This window comes from Cardiocondyla obscurior, linkage group LG19, assembly GCF_019399895.1.
Source record: "Cardiocondyla obscurior isolate alpha-2009 linkage group LG19, Cobs3.1, whole genome shotgun sequence".
NCBI classification, from domain to species: Eukaryota; Metazoa; Arthropoda; class Insecta; order Hymenoptera; family Formicidae; genus Cardiocondyla; species Cardiocondyla obscurior.
In genome coordinates this window covers 2440688-2467840 of record NC_091882.1, presented here as the reverse complement: position 1 = coordinate 2467840, position 27153 = coordinate 2440688, and the positions used below count along the sequence as shown (strand labels likewise).

The window sequence follows — 27153 nt, the reverse complement described above, 5'->3', positions numbered from 1 at the left end:
ATTAACGTGACTAGGATTCTTGCCGAAAATTCTCGTTGACGACTGAGAAGTGCTTTATATGCGTGTCTTTTTTTTAAATAAAATAAAAAATTAAAAAAAAAAAAAAAGACACGCATACAAAGCACTTCTTTTTATTTATTGAAACCCCGCGATTGCACTCGCACATTTCTCACGACTATGTAAATGCTGTCGAGGCTAAGTGAGATAATAAAACGTGGACGATCTTTAAACAATGACTCCCTGCCTTCGAAGTTTGTGAAATATTATTATGATATTTGTCGTACGTGCCGTTGAAGCGCTACTGCTAACATAAAACTGAAGAAAAAAAAAAAGGAGAGAGCAAAAAAAACGTAAAAAAAAAATCTTGTTACGCGAACCACAATGGTCATAAAATCAAGCGAGTAGAAATAAATCTCAAAGTTATTTATTTTTGTTAATCAGAAATTTGTATTCAAGGAACTCGACCATTTCCTTCGCATGTTATAATTTCAACAATTTTATTAAGTGCTACTTACGTTTTTCGTCAACACATATTTTATACTCTCTCTCTTTCTCTCTCTCTCTCTCTCTCTCTCTGTTTTATACCGCTTAATTAATAGGACGCTATAAATTCTTTACAGTTCACAAATCATTGATTCGACAACCGCATGGAAATTCTTTTAAAACCGATTAAGTTATATTCCGAAAACGTGCCGTTTAACATATCGTTGTTCTCGTTAGCGGCTAATTCTTCAGAAAACGACGCGTATACAATGTTCGTCGCTCGCATACCTTCCGATTTTATAACTATTCCGATGTCATTTATGGCGAGGTGCGTCGAAAGCGTCTTCGGATATCGCGTCTCACGAAGGGCAATGGTTTTCCTACTAGCAAACGGTGCCTAATGGAATTTTTATGGGCAGCTGTAAATATTTTAACTTGAAATAATGAAGACATTTGGCAGTGAGTGTCATAGAAGTGGCTTTTACGATCGCTACCCTCGGCTTGTATTCCGTTCAACGCTTCGGAGCCGCTTCCACAACCGGATTCGTAGGATATAACCCGATAGCAGCCCGAGCGGTGCCCTGTCGTAGGTGCTAACTACCCACGCATTACAAAAAAAAAAAGAAAATAAAAAAATAATTGCACCAGCCGTCCGCGTACTTCCGATACCGTCGGTTTTACTACGGCGGACGCTTGTGCGGGAACGATTAACACTTGTTATCGCGGACATTTCGGTAATACCGGACATAAACTAACGAAACGGTTACCCCGAAAGTCACCTACGCTTCGCGCACCGGCGAGAGTGACCGGTTAAAAAATAAGGGAGATTCATTAAAGCGAAGATATCGACGCGCCAGATAAAAAAAAAAGAAAAAAAAATACAGTCCCGCGAGATGAGCTGCGACAAAAGTTCTCGTATCTCTTTCAGCGCCGCTCTCGACGCCGTCGCCGCGACGTTAAAAGCGGCGGCCGATCGTACGGGCCAGTAAATTCGGTGACGCGAACGATCCACTACCTTCATAAAATTCCAGGCGTTTAACGATGACAAGAATTTATTGGATATGTTAGGTAGCCCCGCGGTGGACAGTGACCCCCTTGATTCCTCCGTCGGTCCTCCTCCCGTTCTCCGCGTCTTTACGCCGCTTTTTGATCGCTCCTCGTCGGCAGATACGCGTCTCCGATCAAGGCGAAAGATAATGGCGCCAGGACGGTGCTATTTATTGAGCGTAAATCTTCCGGCGGCAGTGGTAAGCGCCGCCACCGTGTGCAATCGCGTCCTGCACGATTATCTCTTCTCTTCCTCTTAATGTATTTCATTCTAAATTCCCGGTGTCGAAAGACGCCGTTTACACGCCGCGACGTTAGGAAAGCTTTACGACACGAAGCGCGAGGACCGCCGCGGCCGTTACGAAACCTCGAATCACCTCGGGGAGAACGAACGCGGTTGAAGCACGGCGAAATTTATTTTCTCGTCAAAGATCCGAATTTGGAGTTGAATTTATTCCGGCGGAATTGCCCGGGTCGTTTAAAGCCTTTTAATGGTTCTCTTTAGATCGCCGTCGCGTCTCGTGCTTAAGAGATACGCCGGCTTAATTTATCACGTATAACTCGATAAGAAACTTAGGCGAAACGCGGAACGTGTTAGGGGACGAAAGTCCAGGCGCGAGCGCGCCCTTATATATTTTTTAGAAGAGGGCCGAAACTCGATACATTTCCTCTCGTTTCATTTTCAGGTGAGGTGTCGGGCGAGAACGTGTCCGCAGGTACGGGACCACGTGGCGGCGACCGTGGAGAGGCGGCGGATTTAGGTACGCACACGGAAAACAACGACGGGGCCACCCTGGCAGCGAACACAGCGGTCGACGCCAGGGGGGGAAGCCCTCAGGGCGCTCATCTGTCCAGTGCGGCAACCCCTAGACCTCCGCGGGGTAGGAGGCGACAAAACCAAAATGGTCTCGACACCACCCAAGTAAGTAATACCTATACTTTGAGTCTTTACCTGCTTCTATTTCTTTTTTTTTTTTTTTTTCTCTTTTTTCTTTCCTTTTTTTCTTTTCTTTTTTTTTTTTACCGCCGATCATTTCGTTTCAAAAAAGTCCACGGCGGAATTGAATTTTAACACGGTATACGAAACTTCTACGCACGTAAGCAAACACAACGTTCGCCTTACCGTATTGACGTAGCGTGACTGAACGCCGTCCGAGATTTTTATTTATTCTTTTTTTTTTTTACTTCTTCTTCTTCTTTTTTTCTTTCCCCCCGCCGAGAAGGACGCGAGTTGCCGCGAGGACGCGGGATTTGTCGTACAAATTTTTCGAGAGAGAAAGACCCGTTTGGCTTCTTCCGTGAAGTGGAGTGTTTGAGCGTTCGCGTACCACTTCGGGACACGTGCGAGCGCTAGTCTCGGGAGATATCCTCGACGAGAGAGTCCGTCGTTCCTGTGGCTCGAGTCGCGGTAGCTCGTACACGGTGAGTCCCGTTCAAAACCAACCATGCAGCAACTATGTCAATCGCCTCGAAAGCCGCAATGTCATCCCGCCGTTGACATTCGTCGACCTGCAGGACGCTTCTGTAAACGGTTTGACCAAAAAAAAAAAGAAAAAAAAAGAGAAAAAGAAAAAGGAAGTATTTTTTTTTCGACGACTGCTTAGCAATGCTCAAAGCTACGATAATTAAAAAAAAAAAAAAAAAAAAACTGATCGGTAAGAAGAAAAAACGATCCATGACGCGCAAGAATTTTTCGTGGCTCAGGTACGCGGACGACGCAAACAGAAAAGATCTTAGAAGAATAATAGTAACTTGAGAAATTAATCCCCTGTATAAGACCGTAAGCCTCATCCTGACTTATTAACTTTCGGCATCGAGAAGCCATTAAAGTCGAGTGAGGAGAATCGACGAATAAAAGTAGAAGAGGATTAGTTTCTCTCCCGCCTATAATCATTCGGACGGAGATAAGAAGAGAAAGAGGGGGAAAGTATATTTTATTTAACGAGCACTCGATCCAGGGAAGACTTAGAAAGGGACGATTAGTTTAATTTCGTGATTGTCCTCGGCTCGCGCAATTGTTCGCGCGCCTGTCGTGTATTTCTCTCGTCGTGAACCTAGTCGCGCGTATCGGTCGTCGCCGAGGCCCATTCGAAATGTAGATATATATACTCGGGGGATCGTGGCCCCGTGCGCCGTGAGCCTGAAGCGGTCCCCTGTCAGGAAGAGGTCTGGAGGCGAGAAAGAGATTTACCGTGGCCTCTGCCGCGGTCTCCGGGCTGCGCTCTCGGGTACCCTATTCTACGCCAATCGACTCTCGTTCTTCTTAGTGTCACGGCGCGGCTCTCTCTCGCCGCGAACGAAGAGGAGTCAACTCTTACGCCACGCGTTGCCTTCATTACCATATCTTAGATGCAATCTGTTCCCGAGAATTAATGCACCCAGGATATTTCCTGCCGGCCACGGATCTTATGCGCGCTAACTGCCGATAAACATCCCTTCGCGGTCGAAGGCGTGGTTCGCCGTTGATATCTGTCTCGCGTACGTTTCATGTATTATATATGTATACGCGAATAAATTTTATCTTTATTAATATTAAATAGTTAAGGCGGCACAATGCGCATGATTCTAAAGCTTTTCACATATAATGAAACAATCTGTTTGCTTCCAAGAACAATGAGAGGCTAAAACGTTTCTCTTCTTTTAAAGATACATTGTTTCTGCGGCCTTCAACGTTCAAACATAAAGCACGGCGGTAATAAAGATAGTAAAATTATTGTCACTGTGGATAAGATAAAATGAACAATCCCAAGCGTACCAGCGACAACTTTACATAACACTCATTAGTTACGAATATTATTAAGTCTTTTTTTCATTTAAACGTATATGCAAATGGAACGATCGTTTCCGAATTTTAAGTTAAAAAAAATTAATTAATTAAAATTGACACAAGATAGTTTTTAATAAAAGATAATCGAACGTTTAGATCTTAAATTAAAACATTACATAAGTTTTATTTTTTAAGTGAATGCGCTTAATAAAAAAAAAGTTTGCGGGGTGGAATAATAATTAGCGTCAGTCCTACTTTTTAATTAATACATCCGTGTATTTTTAATATTTTTTTTATATTTATTTTCAATGCCATTTAATTGCTTCGCATTCTCTTTTTCGTTATTGCATCCGGTCGTGTGCGTGACGTCTTGTTTAAAGAAGGGCTATCCTATCGCGTTACAGGTTAAAACGGAACGACTCACACCTGATAACAACTCGACGTCGTCGAGGAGCGTGACGCCTTCTTCGTCGAGTCATCCGGGTACGCCGCCAAATGCTACGCCTTTGGGGGGACCCGAGGGTCCACCGCCACATCACCTCAAGCATATGGAGCAAATGATGGGGCGAAACTATAGTGATTTCATGAGAAGTCTCGCCGCCAAATATAACAACGCCAACCCTAACGAGTACGTTCACTTCGTTTTATCGATTACTTAACATTATTCGCAGTAAAATTTTAATTTCAAAATCGAATCGATAACACGGAAAAGCACGCTTTTGATTTTATTTTTTAAATAAATGACTCGTTGACGTGCCAATTAATTATTCACACCAGACTGTGACACGCTACTTCATTATTGTCACGTTCACCACGTGTTATAAAATTTGTTTTAATGCCTCGGATGATTAAGGATAGAAGATTTTCGCAAAGGTCTTTAAATATTTCGTTGGAACGTGACGTGCGTGTATATTGACTTTCGTCGATTGACGAACGCCGGTGAGACGTAAAAGAATTAAGATTTTGAAGGCTGCAAATAAATGATTCGCATAATTAAGATTCGTAAAACTCGGGATGTGTTCGAGCAGCTTAATGTACTCTCGCATAAAACCGGTTGTCGCGTAGTACGTTGACTTTTAACTTTGTGCTATGACACATAGCTGAAAACAGATCAAATTTTTTTTTTATCTACGTATTTATTTATGCTTGCGCTTTATCGAACTTTTTTTTTTTTTTTTTTTTTTTTCTTTCGACGCATAACGAAAAATTAATTATTGTTTCAGTTACTTTAGTACGCCAAGAAACGGTTATCCTCCGGGTTTAGACCCGAGGTTTCCAGCCTTCAAGGCCGCAGCGACGCCGTTCGTTGGTTTGATGGCGCCGTTGGGAACCCCTCAGCCATCGACTGTCCCGACAACCTCACCACTATCTAATAAAGATCCGAAGGAACAGAAACAGGACAGCCTCTTCGGCAACCCCGTGTTCCCGCCTATGATCGATATGTCGTCCACCCAGGCGCTCTTGCACATGGTACGAACTGCCAACGCGGCTCAAAGCGCCGCAGAGCTGGAAACATATCTCAAAGGTAAGTGTTGTAGGAAATATTTTTTAAATATATTCTCTAACAGTCTGTACGTTTACACGTAACGCATTGTTAACCGATTTTCAAGACCGAATAACATTTTATTTTTTTTTTTGATAACGCAGGCGCGAATAAAAGAGACGCAGGAGTGACGAGTCCTTTGGACCTTTCAAGCCCCGGTGGTTTCGCACCTCGCAAACGGCAGAGGCCAGAAACAAGGAGATCCGAAAGCGTGTCGCCCAAGCCGAAGCCCACTGCGAGACCAACCACACCTCCGCCAGTCAGGTGTCCGACTCTCTACGGCCACATACCGTGCGGCGACGGGCAAGCTGTGAATCGTTGGACCATCGAGGACGTCGTCAATTACGTTTCGTCGATCGACATTTGCGCGGAGTACGCACAGGTAAGTCAAAAGAATTTTTACTCATTGCAACACGGTTTTTCCGCGAGGAAAAAAAAAAATCGCACGGTACTTACGTCATTTGTTCGCGCACATGATCGCGCCGATTGAATTTTAATGCCTTCGAAGCACAAGCGTGCAATAATTTCTATTATCGTCAAAGGCTGACATTCTACAAATTTTTTTTTCTTGCGACAATGTTGTTTAAAACGTAATTAAACGACAATTCGATATTTACTCGTATGATTTCTCGATCTAATTAGATCGTTATATGAATCGTGTCAGACGTAGCTGCTATTTTTAACAGCTTTTGAAAGCCCACTCTGTAATAGTTGCGCGCTGTCATTTATCGCGCAATATCTTCCTGACTTCTATGTTAGTGAGGCAACGAGGCGATCCAGAAGACTTTGAATGACCTGGCATCAGTCAATCCAGACAGTCTGGCATTAGCGAATAGGGAGAGACGGCGCGCTAGCTAAGAAAGTTCTATAATGATCCCTCGAAGCTAGATCCTGCATCCCCCTCTAGTTTGTAGTTCATACTTTCTCCTTTCTTTTTTCTTTTCGTCTTCTTTTCCTCTCTCTCTCTCTCTCTCTCTCTCTTTAAGTCTTCCTTTTTATTTTTTTTTATTCTTTATCGTCTCGAAGCGAAATGCGCTCGCACACATGATCCCGCGATGATAGTTTTTACGGACTACTTAGCATTCGCTATCTCCGCGAAGTCGCGGGCGTGACCGCCAATTTTCGAATGTCCACTGAAATTATCCACTCATCCGTCCCGCTCGCTCAAAGCGCTCTCCCCCTCGTTTCCCCTCCGTTTAGAAGCATGGCATTTTCGCTCAGGCAGTAACGACCTTTCGTCGCGGAACTGGGGCGCGGTCCACTTTCCATCGATAAAGGCTCCCCTCGTCCTCGCTCGTGCTAGTTTGAAATCGCGCGATGAATGGTTTCATAATTCGCGTTAAAACGCAGAGCTGTAATTACCGGGCTGCCGCGTGGCAAACGCAAATTGATTAATTACAGATAACCCGACACGCTTATCCCGCGCGTATACGCGATACGATCTTCGGCACTTCGTGAATCGGCGATGTCACGGAGCGGGTCTCTCGAACGGCGCGCCACTCCTCGCGGTCTTCGTGACAGAAGTTATTCCTCCGGCTGTCACATCGTTCACTCACACTTGACAGAGAGCAAGAACCATGACTCCGCCGCGGTAGAAAAGTTCTCCATCCGTGTCACGAGCCGCGGTTTCTTCTCACTTCACTTTGGGGGAAGTAGTTTCGCAACGAAAAACGAAGACTCCGCGCGCGCCTCTCTCGCGAGTTCTAATGAGCATCCGGCGATAATTAAGATGGATGCGGCGTCGATAACGGGCTTTTCATATATTTTTACGTCGCCGGTTGGATGGACCACGGCACGGACATCGATACGTTTAACGAGGAGGACCCCCGGTCTCCTCCGGCGTCGGTGTCAAAGTTGGTCCGGAGCCCGAATTTGATCGCGTCGCGATACAACCGCAGGCCGTTTCGGGAACGCCGTCGCCGCTCGTACCGCACGTTTTTACGTAGCGGCGCGGTACCCTTCGCGAGATAAGAATCGGTGTCGTGCGTGTCGTCTCGCCGGGGTTTGCATAAAGTGCACGACCGTCCCTCGGTATTCCACACGACGAGGCTCGCCACAAGACGACGGCGAAGGAGCTCGGCGGTCCTTGAGCCGCTCTTATCTGTATACGCTCTCGTGGTTGGCCCTCGTCATTCTTGAATCGAGTCGACGGCTGATCGAAGCGCTCGAGGACCCCGCCGTCTCTTTCTGCGCCGGCTACGCGCGGCGTTCGATTACATTCGAGCATTCATGAATATGCATGACGAGAGGTGGGCGCCCGCGAAAAAATTTCACGGCTCCGACAGTCTGACGTTTCGAGGACCGCGACTCTCCGCGTACGCGCGAGCGAGCACGCGCTGAACGGGGCCTAACGATAGCCGAGAATAATCGAAACTGACATGCCCCCAGGGACCCCGCTACACTTCTCGAGAATCAACGAGAGGAACTCCGATGCCGCGGCCGTTTCCTCGCTCGTTGTGGCAAACATTGTACGCGGAATAATCCCCCGACAATGGCTCCGCCAGCGGCATTCGTGAATTCAGTAAAATTGATATATAAAAAGCATTTCATCCCGCAGCGCGCAATTAATTAAATTATATCGTTGCGACCGATTTTTCTTTATTCCATTAATAACATATTAAAACAATACCGCGTGAAAGCGGCGACGATTTTCAAACTTTGCGCGAAGATAACTCGTGCTTCGCTCGGCGAAAAGAAAAAAAAAAAAAAAAAATTAGTATCGCGACACAAATCCCTCTTGAGTTATGGCATCGAGATTCTAATCTCGCGCGAGGATACCGATCAACGGCACGAGCGATCCTTTCGTAGATCAGTTGGAATTATACCCGCAATCCTTATCTGTGCCTGCGATATTATTGCATTCACTTTCGTGCCAGTCAGCAGCGCGAAACTATCGCGGAAAAACGAAAGTAATTATTCCTATAAGCCTTTACGTTCTTAATTGATACTTAGTACATTGATTATTTATTTTCACGACGAGAGAAGTTGAAAGCAATTGACCTATTCTCTGGTAATAATTATAATGAATTTAGTTAGGCATACAAGTACAGTTAGACTCGCTCGAACAATTACCGCTGGTAGCGCGGAGCAGTTTTACTTTATTAATCGAGCGTGATATTATCCTTATTATTAAAGTCATAAAATTATAAGCGTATTTTTTTTTTTTTGAAGGGAGTTTTTTTTTATATTTGCGCGTAATGCAAATAACGTTCGTTTATGCGTTTGCATCGATAAACATTTAGCTGACTTTTAGCTAGATTTAAAATCCTATCTTATTTGCAATTCCATTATTCAATTATCTTCTGTCATTAGCGGCAGCTCGATGAAGCTTTCGATGATATACGGATCGTGCGTTACGTAAACGTGCGAGGAATGAAAGTAATTGCGATGTATCTGTTTAGAATTACGAGACGCCGATTGCGAGAAACTAATGGGTGTGCAGCTCGTGGTAACAGGGAATACGTTTTTTTTTTCCCCTCCCCTTTTTTTATTTCTTTATTTTTCCATCGCACTTGCTCGTAATTCGCGTTTTGTCGATTGTCTGGGAACTACAGACCGATTACGGTTTTCAATCAACGTTTGAGTTCAGTCGTCAAAGCCCGACGTCAGACTTGCGATTTGTCATCGCATTAAGCCGCATATTTTTCCGTTTCCGAATGTTTAAGAATTATCACGTTTCTCTCATCACGAGGGAATTGTGTTCGAGAAATCATGATAAATTGCGCGCCGCCGCGAGCTATTGATCGGGGGGAAGAAAAATTTTTAATTCGCGTCACTTAGAGCCGCGCTTACATTCGAGCTCATCTTTCAAGATATCGGAAGACGAGGTCCACGGAGTCAAGTTATTGCGCAGAAGTCTTGTACCGGCGGCAGGCGAATTTTTTTTCCGTCGCTCGCTCCGGCAATGCGAGCACACGGCTTCGCAATATCGGGACAAGTCATCGAGCCGATAAATAGATATATCTTTTCTTAATCCGTGATGATGCTACGCAGCGGCGCGGCGCGATGCGGCGCAGATGCCCAAAGCGCGGACTTTCTAACGATTCGGCGCGAGGCATGATCTGACCTGGGTCGACCCGCTATTCTCACCGGCTGGAACCAGCGTGCAGGCACCGTCGCACGCACACGCGAGCCTCGGCCTCTTGGCATCGGCTCGATTAATCATTAATAGGCGCTAATACTCGGCGCGTATCGCGTCGATTACGGACGTGCGCGTCGAGCAATGCGGGACGTTCCTCGTTCTACATTCCTCGTTGTCGGCTCGAAGTCGGAGCACTTCCTCTTACGTCGATCAATCCGTAACTCCGCCGGCCGCGCTCGATTCGCACGAAGGGTTGCCCCGACCTAGACGTCGGATGTGTTTGGGAAAGGATTGTGTGATGTTTCTATGATGGATGATCGATGAAATTAGAAATCGTTAAAAACGACGGTATTGTTGCGCAGATCGATTAGGTACTTCCTGTACAGACCGCTACGTAGAACGCTATCAGTTAGGTCGAACGAATTCCCGTATCTGGCTCGCTTTCTGCTATTTTAAAATTTCAAACTCGAACAGCTTGATACATTAAAAAAAAGATATCAAATTACGTTAGTTATTAAATAATTATAATATGAATTTAAATATATCGCTTATTTATCAATTTTTTTTATTCACAAAAATTTGAAATAAAAAATGTTAACGTTCAAGTAATTCCGCGTGCTACTGGCGAGCTAGTGACTGTAATTATTTGGTGATTAGTAATATTATTGTATCTCTATCCGGGTGGATAAGTCCGAATTCGCTACGGTGCATGCAAATCGTATTTAGAAAGTAGCCTGTTATCGCGGGCAGCGGGCAAACTGCCCGGGGATTTTCACGGAATCACTACGATTCGTCGATCGATTTAATGGCCGGCCACGTGGCCAGCGCCTATCTAATCGCCGAGAACGTTAATTAACCCGGGAATCCACGTGCGCGCTTTCTCCTACATTCTAGACACGTACCGCCGCGGCGGTGAACGTCGGGCCTCGGTAAGATACGCGTATTCTTAGACTTAACGCCGTCTTTCTCTCGTTGACAGATCGCTACTGTGCGTCTGAAAGCGTACACGCTGATAACCGTGAACCGGCCTTTATCTCGCAGTTGTATCGTTCATATCGAAACGCGCCGAGACACGTTCATCAAACGTAAATTTAATTAGCGGCTACCAAGAGCGCCGGGCGGTTACGAGTTTACTTTCAGCCGGGCTTTTTCTCGCGCCGCTACCGATCGAAAGACTCCGCGGTCGACTCGCATTTTCCGCGCGGCCGTCGAACCCCTTTGACGTCCGACCTGCCGCATATTCCTGGCTAGTTAAGTACCGCCCGCATCCTACGCGCCGTTACGCATGGACATTGTAATTTCCAGGCGGTCGCGAGGCAACGCAGGAGAAAGATAGCGCGCGCATAAAGCAAGGCGTATCGACTGGTCAGTCGTTCCCCCTAGAGTCGAGCTGTAATCAGTATTTTATTGGTTCCAGCGGCGTATCTTCGCCGCGCTTGTAATTCACCTTGCTCTTCCTCGGCGTTCTTCCCGGTGTATCTCTTCCGGCTACCGCTCTCGTTAGCGCACGCTCGCATGAACAATGTCAGCGATTGAATTAGGGATAATGACGCGTGTCAGCGGTTAAGTCGCTCGCTAGGAAAACCGCCGACTTTTTCCCCCCCGTCGTTTCCCGATGAACGATCGCCGATAATAGCCATTGAACCGGTGGCTAACGATTTTAACGATATTAAGTTATTTGGAATTTTCATAATATCGTCGGGTGAAGGAAATATAATTATCATGCAGCAAGTAATTTCATAGCGGGTTGAAATTAATTAATTAACCGTGACGCGTTTGATTTGCTTTAATTATCGCCGGGCTTTTTTATTTTCGGATCGTCGTACGAGCTTTGTAATGTTTACAGTCGGTGTCTTTATACGTCGATTTTCTCAGATTAAAGACAACCTGAAATGTCGGTGATACCGCCGAGTTTATCGATTGATTCCTATATGGCTCGTTAGAGCTATGACTAATTACGGCTCGTTATAGGTCAATGCTTAATTACACCGCGTGCGAGCGCGCGGGCAGGATTCCACCTCTACTTTCGGTCTTATCGTCTTCGTGATCTTAGAAGCCCGGGCAACAGGTTCTCTCCCGCCGCCACGATTTTATGCACGAACACCATAATTCTTGCTCCGAATATTGTTGAACTCGAACGACCCCTTGCATTCACGTGCCACGAACGACGTAACGAGAGTTGCCGATTTATATTTATACACGCTCGCTTTGTTACCGCCAGCACGCGGACGTAATTAATTAAGTACTAAGCGAAAGTTACTGAAGTATCGAGTATATGAAACATTTTAATACACTGAATTTCTCGTGCTACCAAATCATCTTTCAATTAATATTACGATCGAAGAAGGAAAAAAGGAGAATGTTTTTCAACACTGATGAGCGAAAAAAAAAAAAGAAAAGAAAAGAACAAAAAAAAAAGAATAGGTTTTTAAATAACTATCATTACGCGAAATTTTTTTTTTCTTTTATAAAATTCCACCCTGCTTTTGCGAAGCGTGTGCGGCGAGCACGTGTTTCGCGCGTAAACCCGTACCGCATTTCCCCGAAGTGGATTCGCTGTGGCTCGTTCGCCACGTATCTTGTTATCGTTTAAGGGTGATTACGAAACGCGGTAGCGCGCGCGGGCCGCTTTGAGAAGATGATTGCGCGATGATGAGGTCTGGAATCACGAAACATCGGCGACGTGGTCGTCGACGGCTCTCCGTCTCGTCTCCTTTCCTCGCTTTCTCTCTCTTGCATGTTCTGCTTTAATCATCGGCGACGTTTCTGCCGCACGTTCTCTTCCTCCACGATACGATTCTCTCCGAGTCGTAGCCTGATGAATGGCCGGTTTCTCTATTCTCTTCCTCCCTTTCTCTATACGCGATTCCTCCTCGTAATCGCTGGAATGACAGATCTAGGTTGCCGGCGCTTGCGTCACCCATCGAGCGATCCTTCGTCGAGGAAACCCGCGAGATTCCTCTTTTCTCCTACGGGAACGCGAGACCACGTCGCCCGCGGGTCCGTCCGCACCACGTGGACCGTTCGTTCTCCCTCGATCCACGTCGATCATCGTCAAGGAAGTGCCACGCGAGCGAGGCCTCGCTCTCACCTTTCCCCGTTAGCGTGCACTTACGACACGCTCGTTACAGTCGCGCGAATCCTCGTTCTTAATGTGGCGACGCGACGAGATAATCGATAACGACGTACATCGTTTGCTTTATTGACCCCGCGTCAATCAACCGAATTTACGTGAATCCCCCGATCTTACGAAATTTTTTTATTCCATTAGAAAATTGATGCGAAGGGGAAGAGGGAGGGTATTCGATTTTTTTTCCCCGCTTAGATCTTTCCATCGTCACGCTCGAATCAATTGATACCAGGTTTTCCCTCCCCTTCCCTCCCCCCGACTCTCGCGGTGTTCTCCGGCGAACGACTGGGCGCTTCCTTTAAAGGATTCTTCAAAGTCCTCGTCTTACCCGCCTCTGGTTACATACCGTCACGTCCGTTCTTCCTGTCGCATCGAAACGCATCTCGCGGCGCGTTCACGTCCCCCTCCTCCCCCCACCTCGTCGTTCCACGTTCCTTCTTCGATCTACGCGCGGCTCTTCGTGCTCGGACGTCATAGACAGCTGGTATCTTTATCGTATCGATTCGGCTGACAAACTGGAGGATACTGCAAGACGAATAGCCGATCTGCATGAGGTATGGAGTCGTGCGCGTTGCGATTAGTCAGGAAGACTCTGCGTCCTCGTGCTCTAATGGGCATCGTTAGCCGTTCAGGTAGTAAAGGAGAGAAGCGTGTCGGTACGCGGCCGGGATAGGCGCTCCGTACTCTGAGCTCGGCTCGATTTAACGTGCTACGACACGCGGGAAGCCTGATGAGCGAGAGACTGACGAGAAGACAACATGGCGCGTATATACCCGCGTATCTGCTACGAGAACACAGCTGCTGGCGCATGGGTAAAGAGTGTCCCGGCTAATCATCCCACGATCGTCATCCCGCGACTTTTACCCTCTTTCATGGCAACGCAGAATATATGGCGAATGAGGAAGTCGTCGGTTTGATGAAAACGATACAACGTAAGACGTCTAATGAGCGCCGTTTAACTGCCGCTTCTTGTCACGTTCTTCGAAATCCCGCGCCGCTGTTTTAAGTTACGTGAAATAGTTTTTTTTTTCTGCATATTTATTGTAAAGGAAAAAAAAAACGGCTTTACAAAGGATTTATTATTATTTAACTCCATTTTAATATTTAATATTTAATATTTTAATAAAGTGACCTAGATTACTACCGTTAAAGTTCGAAATATTATCGTCCATCATCTTCGACGTTCTCCTTCGCTTATCCGGCCTGTCGTTATATCCAGGAGATCGGAAGTGGGTCGTGATACGGGCGCGGTAGCCAGTCACGGCGAAGGTAACGTTAGGTGGGGTACGCACGATCTCATTCCTTGCACTAGGGTAATGATAATTAATCCACCGGGGACCGCTCCTTTCAACCTAGCCACGCCGACAGTCAACGCCGGTACCCCGTTGTTGTTTCCCTTCGTCTCTCGTTCAACCTCGCGCCGATCTCTTCCTACCTTCTCTCCTCCACTTTGCCGACCCGCCGCTCTTCTCTTCCCATTAACCAATTAATAACGTCACCTAGTCCGGCGTTACCGTTCCGGTTCTCTCCGCCGCGTTGACCCTGGCGAACGGTACCTGCGAGCTAGGCCGGGTTCGAAGAACCCTCCCGGGTGATTATAACCCTCGAGGACGTAATCTTTCCGCCGTTGGGAAATCGCTAGATCGTATTAGAGATTGAGAGATCTTATCGATGCGTTGCGTTATGATTACGCAAGCGATTGCCAATTATATTACGGGGGAGTAGCATGTAATCTAACAATAGATCCGCGAAACACACGTGTATGCATCTTCAATTTTCATAGACTATATTTTATGAACAGATGAAGCCGTGAAGCCATTGATTACCGGTGTGATAATTATTTTTTTTAATTATTATTAATTGAAAATAATGAGAATATATTTAGATTTTATATATATGTTCTTAAATATCTCTGCAAACAATTGTCTGCGTCGATTAATAATTACTTTTCTACCGCGCGCATGCATAATTAAATTTCTTCGTCTCTCGGATGAAAATCTCCTCGGGGGCAGGCCCGGAGCGCCTGGAAACAATTTTCTCGCGGCAGCTCGAAGCAAGGCGAGAGCCGTTGCGCGATAGCGAGTAGTCGTTTATAAATTACAACTGTATCTTTCTAACCGCAGATCGAAGGTGATAAGGTACTCGGACGGGGCATGAAAGCCCGACTGCACTTATGCGCTTTTATCTCACCTCTCTCGATACACGCCTCGTGAGAGATTGTAAGAATAATGTCACGCTTGGCAATGGCCTACACAATTAACTCACGACTCAATATCTGTTTTTTCCATATGCAATTTTCTTCCGAGAATTTTCCCAAGATCGTGGGACGGACGCGAGTCTGAGAGCGACGCGCGCCGGGGTGTTAACATAATTATTACGTTTTCTTTATCGTCCCTTAACTTTTTTTTTTTTTTCCCGCCTGATCGACGTTAGCATCGTGACGTTAGCACGCTGACGTAAGCGCCGAGCATCCCTTTTATCTCTCGAAGAACGTGCAAATGATTTCGAGGCAACGGGCTATTTTTTTATTTTTATTCTTTTTTAATTTTTTTTATTACGTACCCTACTCTCCGGATGAGTCGCCGTCTGCGAATCGCTAATGTATACGCGATTGTTTCGTAAAGAGTACTTTTGATGGAATGCGACATCGTGCGCACTCCTCTCTCGCAATCTTAACCGGATTATTAATCTCCGTCCGATGTAACGCGGGTTCGAATCGCACGATTGTACCGGGCCGGAGCCAGACGCGACCGTTCAAGACCGCCGTTGCTTCACGACGAGAATCAATCATATCACTCGCATGGTGCGCGAGATTTTGCTAATTGCACAACCGTCGAATAATGAAGTTAATAACGCGCGAGGGTTGAGGAAGGGAGCAGAGCGAAGGCGATAGAAACATTTGCGTCTAATAAATATATATTTGCCGGTGGAATTATGTAAAAGATAACTCTACACGGTTACAGAATTATTTCTTCTCGCCGGCAATTGCGCAATGCGATAATCGTATGCGCAGTGTCGCGTAACACACCGAGGTGTTTTGTTTCGATCCTTCTTATTCACGATCCCGCTTCTCATGTACGATCGCTGAACCGCGTACGACCGGTGTTCGCCGCTGGTAGTACACATTGTCATAAGCGACGAGCCAAGCCTCTCGGGCCGAATGGATGGTCTCCTCTCCATGCCTCCGAGTGTGCTGAAGATTTATCGCTCGCGCGAGACGTCTCCGACCCGCGCGAGTTACAGACTTTCCCATAGAAACGTAACCAGACCGACGATAGAGCGATTCTACAGCTTTGTTTCTACCTAGGCTTACCCTCGGCGTCACGCTTTTCGCTGCGAAACTTTGTCGCGAGATTTATTGTCGTCCCAAAAAAAAAAAAAAAAAATAAAAACGTACGTGGAACAATGTCGCGGGTCTTCTCTTCGTTATTGATGATTCCTTGGGGCGTTTTCGCGTCCAGATCGTTTGGAGGGACTGGGCAATGATCATCCGCGTGATTTACTTTCGGGAATAGCCACTTTTGCATAGATAAGACCGATGATGGTCAGCGCGAGGGAAAATCGATGATCGTGGCGAACATCTCGATGCTTTGAAAAAATGCCTAGGATGATCGCGCGTATTTTAGGAAGACTGGAGAACCGGTCGCTCCCTCATTTTGCTCGTTTCTCAGCAGGAAGGAGCCTAGCATCATCGCTCGCGAAGATAATGAAATGATTTAACAGAGGGGGAGATATGAGGCCAAGAGCGATCGTCGGGTAGAAGATTTACCGTTCGCGTTTACCCCTTTCGTACTCGCGAGACGTGTTATCTCGCTACTCGAAGTACCGGGATTTCGGCCGGTGCGGTTTCGTTCGCGGGCTCTTCGGGCGAGAACGCTCGGTTCAAAAAAAACCCACGTGTCGCGTTAAACGCTCTACCTCGGGATCGTCGTTTAAAAAAATTCGTGGCACCGCTCGAGTACTTTTGAGCCGTACTGTAGGATAAGAATCGCATCCGTCGGGATCGGCATCGGGCTGGATGCTGCCGGCGGGGACAATTACGCAGATGTGTGCCTTGTGTGGAGCAGAAGAGGAGGACGCGCAAAAGCGTTTGGCGTGCGGGGTCGAGTTCCTCTCCTCAGCATCGCGTCCGCTCCTCGTAGCCTTTTTCGCAGTCGCGCGTGCGTGTTCGTAGACACACCTACATAATGTAACCACCCCTCCTCCCTCCCCTCCCTCCGGGTCCCTCCTGCGTTCGGAATTAGTATGCACTTCGACGAGCGATCATGTGCGTGCACGTTGGAGTCGGAATCCCTCCTCGTCTTCCACCTCAGCTCGCGCGCGAGCACACGTGTGCGTCTCTTACAGACACGGAGGAAATCCGGGGGTTGCGAGGGGGAAAGAACGGAACGAGAGAGAGGCAGAAGTGATTACAGAGCGCGAGCCTCTGGTTGCCCCCGGCGCGTGCGTCCAGATCGACCCATCCTCTACCTCGTGCAATCCTCCCGGTTTCACCTTTCCTGGAACACGGCCCCCGGGGGATTACCGTTGGATTTCAGCGCGTCGGTACTCCGGTATCCAGGAACATTAACGCCGCGCCGTCGTGTCGAGATACTCCGGACCCCTTCGATACCCAGGACCCTCGTCGAGGTCCGGCCGTGTCAGGTGGCTTCAAGGACTTTTGCCACTTGTGCATTAAACAGCGTCTTAATTCCGCCGATATTCCCGATTAGTCGCGGACAAAAAAACATTCGCATCGCGCCGCCGAAACGGAAATTGATAACGTTACTCCCTTCGACTGATACATACGATTATTGCGTAAAATAAGAAAAATTGCGAGAAGAGTTTTTTTTTTTAAATCTTTTTTTAAATAAAAGAAAAAGAAAATTATGTGGCGCCACGAAAAGCTAATAGTTATGTATCAACGGAGCAGGCTCTGGTCGTAAAAATAATGATTGATTTTAATGGGCAATAAGAAACTCCGTGCTGCGTAAGATAAGAGAAAATGTGCGACGATTAACGTCGGGATCAGTTACGCGGCGCGAACGCGCGACAACCGCTCGTTTGTGGTTTGCGTTATTTCTAATGTGACGGATGGCCACGTTAAAGTCGAAACTTATCGTCGATCTAATGCGAGGTTCAATTAAGGATGGAACGCGAGAGAATCGTAAATGCTTTATTACGATATTTCCGCGATCGTCGCCCCGGCTTGTCCGCGTTGACGAGAAAAAGCGAAGTTTATCGGACTATGAAGTTGAACGTCGCTGGTATACAGAGCGAGAGAAATAGCTACGCGCGGATAAAGTGACGAAGGATCTTTCACGTACGCGAGATCTTAAATACAAAGTTTATCTCTCCCGCTTAGCGGTCTCCTCGCGTTAATCTTTCCTGTTAACACGTCCGATCGCCACGTTTTATTTCGATCTCACCGTTTTCTTATTCGCAATCAAGAAACATAATTAAAGAGAAAACTATTTTACGGCGATTATTTAATTCTTTTTTTTTTTTTAATCTCGTCCCGCGGATTTCCTCGATCGTTCGCGATCGTTCGCTTTATCGCAGGTGCGCGCGAGGCGTCGACATCGCCGTGACGCGTTTTCTCGCCGACAAACGGCACTTCCGTCATTAATCGCGCTCGTGATTCCGGAGTCCGGTCTCCATTCAGCTTTGTTCCGCGCAATTGTCCACGAGCCGCGGTGAAAACACGGAGCCGTGGCGATCGCAATTAAGCGGCCCCGACGAGTCGTGAACCCCGCAACCTTCCTGCGAAAGCGCGGAAACGTACACTCGGCCTCGGTTCGCCTCCTCTACCGATGACGCTAGAGTTGCTGCGCACGCTGAACTTTCACCGCAATTAAGCTAAAAGCGCAATTTCTGCGGCGACCGCGTTCACTCCTACCGGGGTTAATAGCTCCGCGCAATATCGCGCACGACGTAATTCCGTGGAATTCCGTGCCGAACGGATTTCGAATTGAAATCGGAGGTGGAGGGGGAGGAGGAGGAAAGGGGAAATATCGCGGAGGTATTTCGTTTAATATCCACGTTCCGCGAGAAAATTCGTTTTAATTCGAGAGAACGATATTTAAGACGACTGGCACATTTACGGGGAAGACTTTGTTTCGGGAAGTCTTAAATTTATCAAAGGCAAATGATAATCGAGTGGACATACTGCTAAAATCACGATCATTATTTTGTAATGAATAAAATTTAAATAAGAAATTTATTTAAATTTAAATAAATTTTTCTTTTCTTTATTTAATTTTTTTATATTAAATTTAAATTGAAATAAATTAAATTAAATTAATTGAATTGAAATAAAATAAATTTACTTTAATTTGAATTTAAATAAAGAATATTTAAGTAATAAAATTTAAATAAGGAGATACTTGAACGTGAGAAAAAGTTTGCAGCGTGCTTGGTGCGAACGAATGTTGGTTAAAAAGTTCCGACGAAAGAAAGGTTTTCTCGTGGAGATTTACGCACGGATGGATTCATAACCGTGAATCGTGCGCCGTATCCGATGGACCGACTATTATTATTACTCTAACGTCTTCACATCTGCATTGTCATTAAAGATGGCCACGACTTCTTTAACTTAGTTGATACCGCCTCTCAATGAAAAAAATCCTTCGCGTCGTTATTTCGAGAAAGCTGCGAGGACATTTCTTCTCCGTGAATTTCGGAGAGAAGAAAATAATATGAAAAATTACGTGAACTTAATCGAATATTTTATTTAATAAGAAATACATTTTTACAATTGTTAGATTATTTTTGAGGCTTGTTCGTAACGTGAATTTTTTAAAGACGACGATTTCGGAGCTCGGAACGGCGAAAAAATACGCTTGAGCGTCGAGCTGGGTTGAGTTATTTAACTTTGTTTTGAAGAAGGAAGCACCGAGGCTCGGTGAGCGCGTCAAAACAAACCATAAATTGGCGAGCTCGGCGTCGAGCTCGGCGTCGAGCTCTGCGATTCCGAGAACTCAGTGCGAGAAAAACAGCGTTCAAGTGACGATCGACTATTGCCGTCTCGTTCTATTACTCGGTTCTCTCGTTCTCTCCAAGAGCCGAAATCTCTAACGGTCAAAACAAACCATAAATAGGCAGGCGAGCTCGGCGCCGAGCTCGGCGTCGAGCTCTGCGATTCCGAGAACTCGGTGCGAGAAGGACAACGTTCAGGTGATGATCGACTCTATCGGCGTCTCGCTCTATTACTCGGTCCTCTCGCTCTCTCCAAGGGCCGAAATCTCTAACGGCTACTTCAGTCTAGTCGCGGAGCCTCGGGCGTGTGGACGTGTCGCTAATCGCTCCGCGACTACGCGCGTTTTTCGACCGCGAATAGAAGTCCCGCATGCGAACAAGTGTCGTCGAAGTCGACTCGGTAAACGAACGATCATTCTCCGCGCTTCTCTTACATCCGACTCGTCGTCCCGTGCCTTGTTTCGTGCTCCGAAAAAGTGCGTCGCAACGACAAGGTTACATGGCAGCGGCGGAGCGCGCGGAGCGCCGCCCGGTGTTGAATTACCCCTCGCCTCGGACATTTCCGACTGGACGACTTCCATTACAATTTTTTTCCGACAAGTTCCGATGATCGTCATCGTCAGTGCGAGGTCCCGCGCTTTCGCGCAGTCTTCTTCGTCGCAGTCGAGGTTCTCATCCAGTTGCGAGCACATGTTTCTTGAGGAACTCGGTGAAGGTCAAGTGCGTGGAAGGACATTTCGTATCACGGCTCGGCTTGTTCGTCGCTCGGTGCAGATCCTCGGCATCGTACATTCTACCCCGACGAGAATCAACCGAGGAATCGGAGGAGACTCCTGGACTTCGTCTAACATCGCAGCTGGATTCTCGTGACGAGGACGACTTAAGTGTAAACCTCGGCGAAAATGAACAATACTACGTATATCGGGAGTGTAAATTCGTTCAATGTACGATCGTCCTGCACTTCGTTTTGCTCCTCGGAGAAGTGCTTCGGAGCGGCAAGATTACGTCGAGGGTGAAACGGTCGGAAGGATCGAACGAAGTTGCGCCGCGTGCTCCGCATTACCGACCCTGCTTCACCGTCATCTCCTCCTGCAGCGACGTTCAGAAGGTTTCGGCCGTCGTTATTGCCGCGGAGTGAGATCTGCACCTCGCCCGTCTTCTTCGTCGCGGTCAGTGGTTCTCATTCGGTTTCGGACTGGATTTTTGTGGTACTTGAGAACGATAAAGTGCACGGAGACTCTTCGCACCGTGGACAGTTTTTCGTGCCGGGATCTAAGGACGACTCGAAGGAGAAAGACTCAGGAAAATTAAGGAACAGTACGAATATCGAGAGTGAAAATTTTAGACAATGATCGTTCGTCGCGCTTCTTAGTTTAAATCGTTAAAAATCGCCGCGATAATTTACCGTCGTTATTTCGGTCGTCCGTCTCTCGAGTGTTAGTGATAAGTGATCATAAAGAAAGCAGTGTGATATAGTGATAAGTGATTTAAAGTGCTGCAACACATCAGGATAATCCGGAGTACTGCCACGAAGAAGGGATAGAAGGAAGGACGGACGGGCGGACGCGCGGAAAGTAACCTCGCCGGAAAATACAAGTAAGTTAATTGACAACACGCCATCGATTGTAAATCATTCAATTGTATTGTAATTAAAAAAAAAAAATTATTAAAATTAAATGTTAAAATTTAATGACGGGCGAATTGAGATTTCTTGAAAAATAACGCGCATGGTTTCTCCAAATATTTTCAGCAAAATTATAACACTAAAAAAAAATTATATATTATGTACGTTTGCTAAGAATAAATTATTGCAGTCGCGGTGTTTAACTTCGCGGAATAAAATTGCAAGTTCGAGAGGAGCGAGCGTTTATGCTTCTTCACGACCCGCGGCATGCAATTTATCTCGCGGCACGTTTTAATTTTTTAAAACCACCCGGACTTATTTCACCTTTAATTATTGCAGCCGGTGAAATTAAATCGCGCTCTAGACGTGTGCGCTAATACTCGGCTCTCATTATTCGCGTTTGCAAACAAGTGATAGACGTGGAGCTAGGATTTTTCTATCGACAAACCCCCTCCTCCCCCCTTCCGCGATCGCATGCCTTGCCGACTATTTTTTTTTTTTTTTACTTCTTTTTCGTTCTTTTTTTTTACGATCCGAATGGATTTCTCCGCGGCAGGTGCCGTCTTCTTATTGACGCCGCGTCCGCTCCGAATTGAGCAATTACGCGGCAATAATTAGGCCCCGACTTTATATCTCCGTAAATTACGGCGCGGTAGCGGCGCGGCGCAGAGCGATCGAGGGCCGAGGCGTAAGAGAGAGGTACGGAGACAATGGGGTCCTCGCCGGAACAATGGCGCGGCCCCCATATAGTTGGGGCACGGTTCAGCGCTATAAACAATACCGTGGAGGAGCCCGGCTGATAGGGTCGCGGGGTCAGCCCCTGTGGGAGCTCATGACTCTCTTTACTCCTCTTCATCCGCCGGCCCGCGCGCCGTCCCGACTCCGCGCTCCTCCGCCGCAGCTTCCTCCTGAACGAGGTCACGAAATTAATTTTTCACCGTGCACGAGCTCGTACGAGAGGAGGTCCCCGGCGTAGCCTCACAGACCCCTACGGGGTTTACCAGCGTTTGCTACTATACCATGCCTCTCGCGTACTCGTACACCTACGCCGGTACATAAATAATTCGAGTAAAATTATTTTTATCATTCAAGATCAGGCCGACTTGCTTTAAAGTATCAAGATAATTCTTTGCCTTTTTATTTCTTTTTTTTCCCCATTTTTTTTTTAAATAAAAAAAAATTATTTTAGCCCCTGCTTTAATTTTTAAATTTGCATTTGATTATTGTAAAACGCAATTATTCGAACGTGTTATTCGACGATCTAATCTCTTCCCGATTTAAACTTTCCGTAATCTAGAACGTGCGCGCGGTATCTTCCGCCGTATTACATGGTCTCGCGGGTACGTGTGTACCTGGCGTGGACCCTGCAGGCCCCCTTTGCAGATAGGTTACGGTGAGGTCAGATAATGACGGCTCGAACTCTACAATCACAGAAGCGCGCATGCCACGTGGCTTCGGTATAAGCCTTTAACCAACCTCGCCATGCCGGATCTCAATGCCGGGATCAGGATCGATCGGGAAATACATAACGATGCGACGACAATCGTGCCACTTATTGCATAATCGAGATTACCTCCGCGCCAGCGATAAAGCCAACGCTCAGCGACGCGATTGACGAAATAAATAATAAATTCACATTTAATTTGAATTAAAAAATTTCATATTTAATCTCGATCGATCTTCCAAACGACTTGAATAAGTTATTGAAATACAAATTATACGGAGCTTCCCAACAACGTCACGAAATTAAATGATTCCAGTCCGTCGAGCCAATTTCAAAGCGATAAGAAACAGAAGAGTTCTCCGAGTCGCGCCGAGTCATTCCCTTGTAATTATATGTACCGCATGGCCAACAGGAGGTCCACGGTATCGACAATTAGGGCATTTCGGCTTCCCATTTAACGGCCCCTCGATTGATTCGGATAAGCCCCGTAGCGTTTCTTCGTTCATTATCTTTTTTCTTATTCCTTTTATTTTTTTATGATCGCTCGCGCTGGATCCACAAGTCCAATCGAGAGTACGCGTAATGACTTCGGAGAGTATCGTTTACGATGCCGAAATAAAAAATAATGACGCGCCTGCATAATTCAGAAAACAAATACTCGCTCCGTTAATTGGTTGTTAAGTTTGAGGTTGAGGGTTTACGATAAGGCGCCTTCTTGGTGTCAACGCGAAGGCATTGTTTTTTGGTTGTTTGAGATTATTCGCGGAGGTCAGCGTTAGCTCTGAAGATCAGAGATTGATTTTTCTTTTTTTTTTTTCCTTTTTTTTCTTGGAAGCGACAGGGCTTCTTATCTTTGCTTTCCACGGATCGACAAAGATCCGCGAAGATCTCGGCGCGAATCAACCTCGAATCGCAGAAACTTTCTCAGCGCGTTCCTCGCAATTATCACGGCACCCGCATCAATTGTAATTATATACGAGTCCTCGGTATCAGTAGCACCAATCGAGAATACATTATTCATAAACAAAAGCAGCACCCGGCGCTAGCCACTGGGTTGGAAGTCGAGAACGTGAACAACGTGACTAAAGAGGAACGATACGTTTTATATGTTTCTTTTTTTTATTTTAATTTTTTTTCGCTAAAGTAATAATTGATTAGAGAGAGCGTTTATTGTCTTTGATAAAATGCAAGCTGATTTATCGAACGCGAAAGGCATTCGCTGATATCAATGAAAAAAGAATTATGTCGATCTTTTTTTTTTTACGTCGCACAAAATTGTATTAAATAACGACATTTTAATTAAACTGTTCTGATATCATTTCATTCAGCGAAACAATTTTCTTTTTATTTTTTTTCTTTTTATTTCTTATTTGTGCGAAATGTAAGACGATAAAATCTCTTCATACTCTCTGTGAGAAAAGCTGTTGAAGTTTCATAAATTGTGACAGTCGCGGCAGTCGGCGTGAACGTAACATAGAAAAGCGTATTAATTAATTGCCAGATAAAATTGCTGTCCGCGATACTATCTCGCAGTTCTCGGTTGAGTCGTGCGCTTCTATTGCGGCATATTAAATCACAGATTCCTCTTACCGGTTGCCTTTTAACTCTTCTAATTGAGTGATTAACAGGCGGGCTCCTTGTTTCTCGCATTACGAAACCGGGTACGTAATCTCGTTGAAAAAAAAATAAAAAACGCTCGACACGGTCGCGTTCAAAATCTTGCGCAGCACACCGGCAATTTAATTTTTCATGGCGTAAGGGCCAATGTATTTCACTTTCCACCGTAAATTCACTATCATTACTGCGACAATAGCGACGATTGCGCGTTGAATTCACGCAAGTTCCCAAGGAAGCGGTCATTAAACCCCCCCGCCTCTCCGTTAATTTTTTTCTTTTTAAACTACAATTTAAAATACTTATTCTACATTCGCGTTGGAAACATTCAAATATATCTCGGGGAAAGGAAATCAGCTAGCGAAGATAATAATTATACTTCGGATTTAATTTTCCTGGTCCTAAAATATCGCGGTTAATTAACATATTTTTTTTTTTAACGACCGCTTCGACTTAGAGCCGCGAACCAATTAGCTCCGTGTTCGAAGCTAGCTCATTAGCTCCTCTTCCGTTCGTCAAAAAGCGCGATAACAGATAATCGTGCTCCGCGCGCAAGTGCGGCAAAGTTTTGCGCAACCGGCACTCGCGATATCGTTCCGCCGTTTCGTTGGAATCGAAACTTCCGCGTGTCGCGTCAAAGGGGGAGAGGAAAGAGATCGAGTCTCGGCTTAAGAGCGATGAGAGCGCGTACTCCGGGCGTTCGACGGGACAACGCGGATATCGAGAAAGAAGCTTGCCCGGCCATCATCGGTCGCTCCGGGCTGCTGAGTGGACCGAGATACGAAGGACACACCTGGTGTGCGAGGACGCGGAACGACTCACTCCGGCTTCGCCGCGCTCTGGTATCGAGCACTCGATTCCGTTGCGGGACACCTTTTACGCTGGCATCACCCGTTACGATTTTAATCCACGCAAACGCCCATTACGTAATCCCGCGCGATTCTTTTTCCCCCCCGATTCCGATTACGCCCCCTTCGACAGCGACGTACCTCGTTCTCGTTGTCGTCGCGGTGTCGTTCGTAACTGCGAATACAGTTACTCGATCCTGAGGATCGAGTGCTCTGTTCACCCGGACGCGATCTATTTCCTCTCCCGCGGAACGTGCGATCCGAATAGAAACGATGCTGCATTTATTCGTGATGGACGAAATTTTTTTAAATCATATTTTTAGGATTTATTTTTCTCTCTTTTTATTACATGGTTAGCTTAATGCAATTTGAATGTGATATAAATTTTTCTTTTTAATGTTTATTTTTCTTTTCCTTTTTTTTTATTGCATACGATTGGTTGGACGTGAAAGGCAATTACGTAAGAAATTATTATTTCTCGTATAAATTAACGTTTACATTTATGTTAATGCAAGAAATTACAAAAATGTTACGGGATATATCGGCCTGCAAAGTGTTTCGTGTTAAAAGATACAGCGCGAATGCCTTTCGGGTTCATGCGCGATAGATATTCAAAGCAACATCCACGTGGCTTATCAATATTAATAACGAATGAGCAAACAACCTTACATATTAAGCGGTGGTTTATTAAAAGTAATAAGGCTGTATAAATTATCGGCCGTGCAGCTCAATGATTAAAAATGTGCTGTGTAATTACACAGTGGCGACTTTTTAAAGATCGCGCATACATTTTAAATTACCTGTTGAGAAATTGATAAACATATTGTTTTAATTTCCATATTCGTTAGGGTGCAAATTTATCTCCCTTTTTTTTCCTTTTTTCTTTTTCTTTTTTTTCTATTTTTTTTTTCTTTTTTTTTTTCTTTACTACGGGTAATATTCATGCTAATGCGCTCTCTTGCACGTATTTTAAGTTGATAAAAAAGTTTTACATTATCATAGTTTGTGGAACAAAGTGAACGAGCGAGAAAAAGAAACGGAGAGAAGGGTCAATGCGAATGAGACTGCTACATTTCTAAATCACGTACGAATATCGCTGGCAAAGAAATAAATGAGATCGGACGCGGACACCCATTCGGACCGTATTTTGTTCTTTCGCCACGCTTTCAAATTTAATTTCCTGGCCACGAGATAGAATTTAACTTATCACCCAGCGATACTTACTTTTTTTTAAATGCAAATGTACGTATTCGGAGAAAGATTCGGAGCGTCAATCCCGTCTGTGCCGTAATCGATACGTGCTTCCTTTAATCTGTATTAAATTCCGTCCCGGGCGCATGAATTTCACGGGAGATCGCATCTCGGGATGAAGGTACCGGGGGAAGAGAAGCTCGGAAAACGAGTCCCCCGTGTTGTGATCGAGAGGAGGCAAACGGGCGGTATAGGCATTCCTGCACGTCATCGTGTCCGCCCAGTGGCTCCGCCGAATCGCGGGGGACTCCTTATATAATTAACCATTAAATTATAAGTTTGGTTATCGAACCGCCGGCGAAGCTCACCGGCTGGACTAGAAGTAATTACTTGCCCTCCCCCGGAGGACCCGCGACGGCGGCTT

General features: G+C 45.9%; 1 protein-coding gene across 3 annotated transcripts in view; it reads left to right on the top strand.

The window, feature by feature from the left end:
- The window catches only part of LOC139109890 (uncharacterized), a 109442-nt gene that overhangs the window by 64907 nt on the left and 17382 nt on the right, over positions 1-27153 (top strand). For all 3 annotated transcript variants that reach the window (XM_070669305.1, XM_070669304.1, XM_070669306.1), the window contains 4 exons: positions 2217-2452; positions 4702-4925; positions 5521-5822; positions 5945-6222. In XM_070669305.1, the coding sequence (XP_070525406.1) occupies positions 2217-2452; positions 4702-4925; positions 5521-5822; positions 5945-6222 (1040 nt within the window). The remainder of the gene's footprint in view (positions 1-2216; positions 2453-4701; positions 4926-5520; positions 5823-5944; positions 6223-27153) is intronic.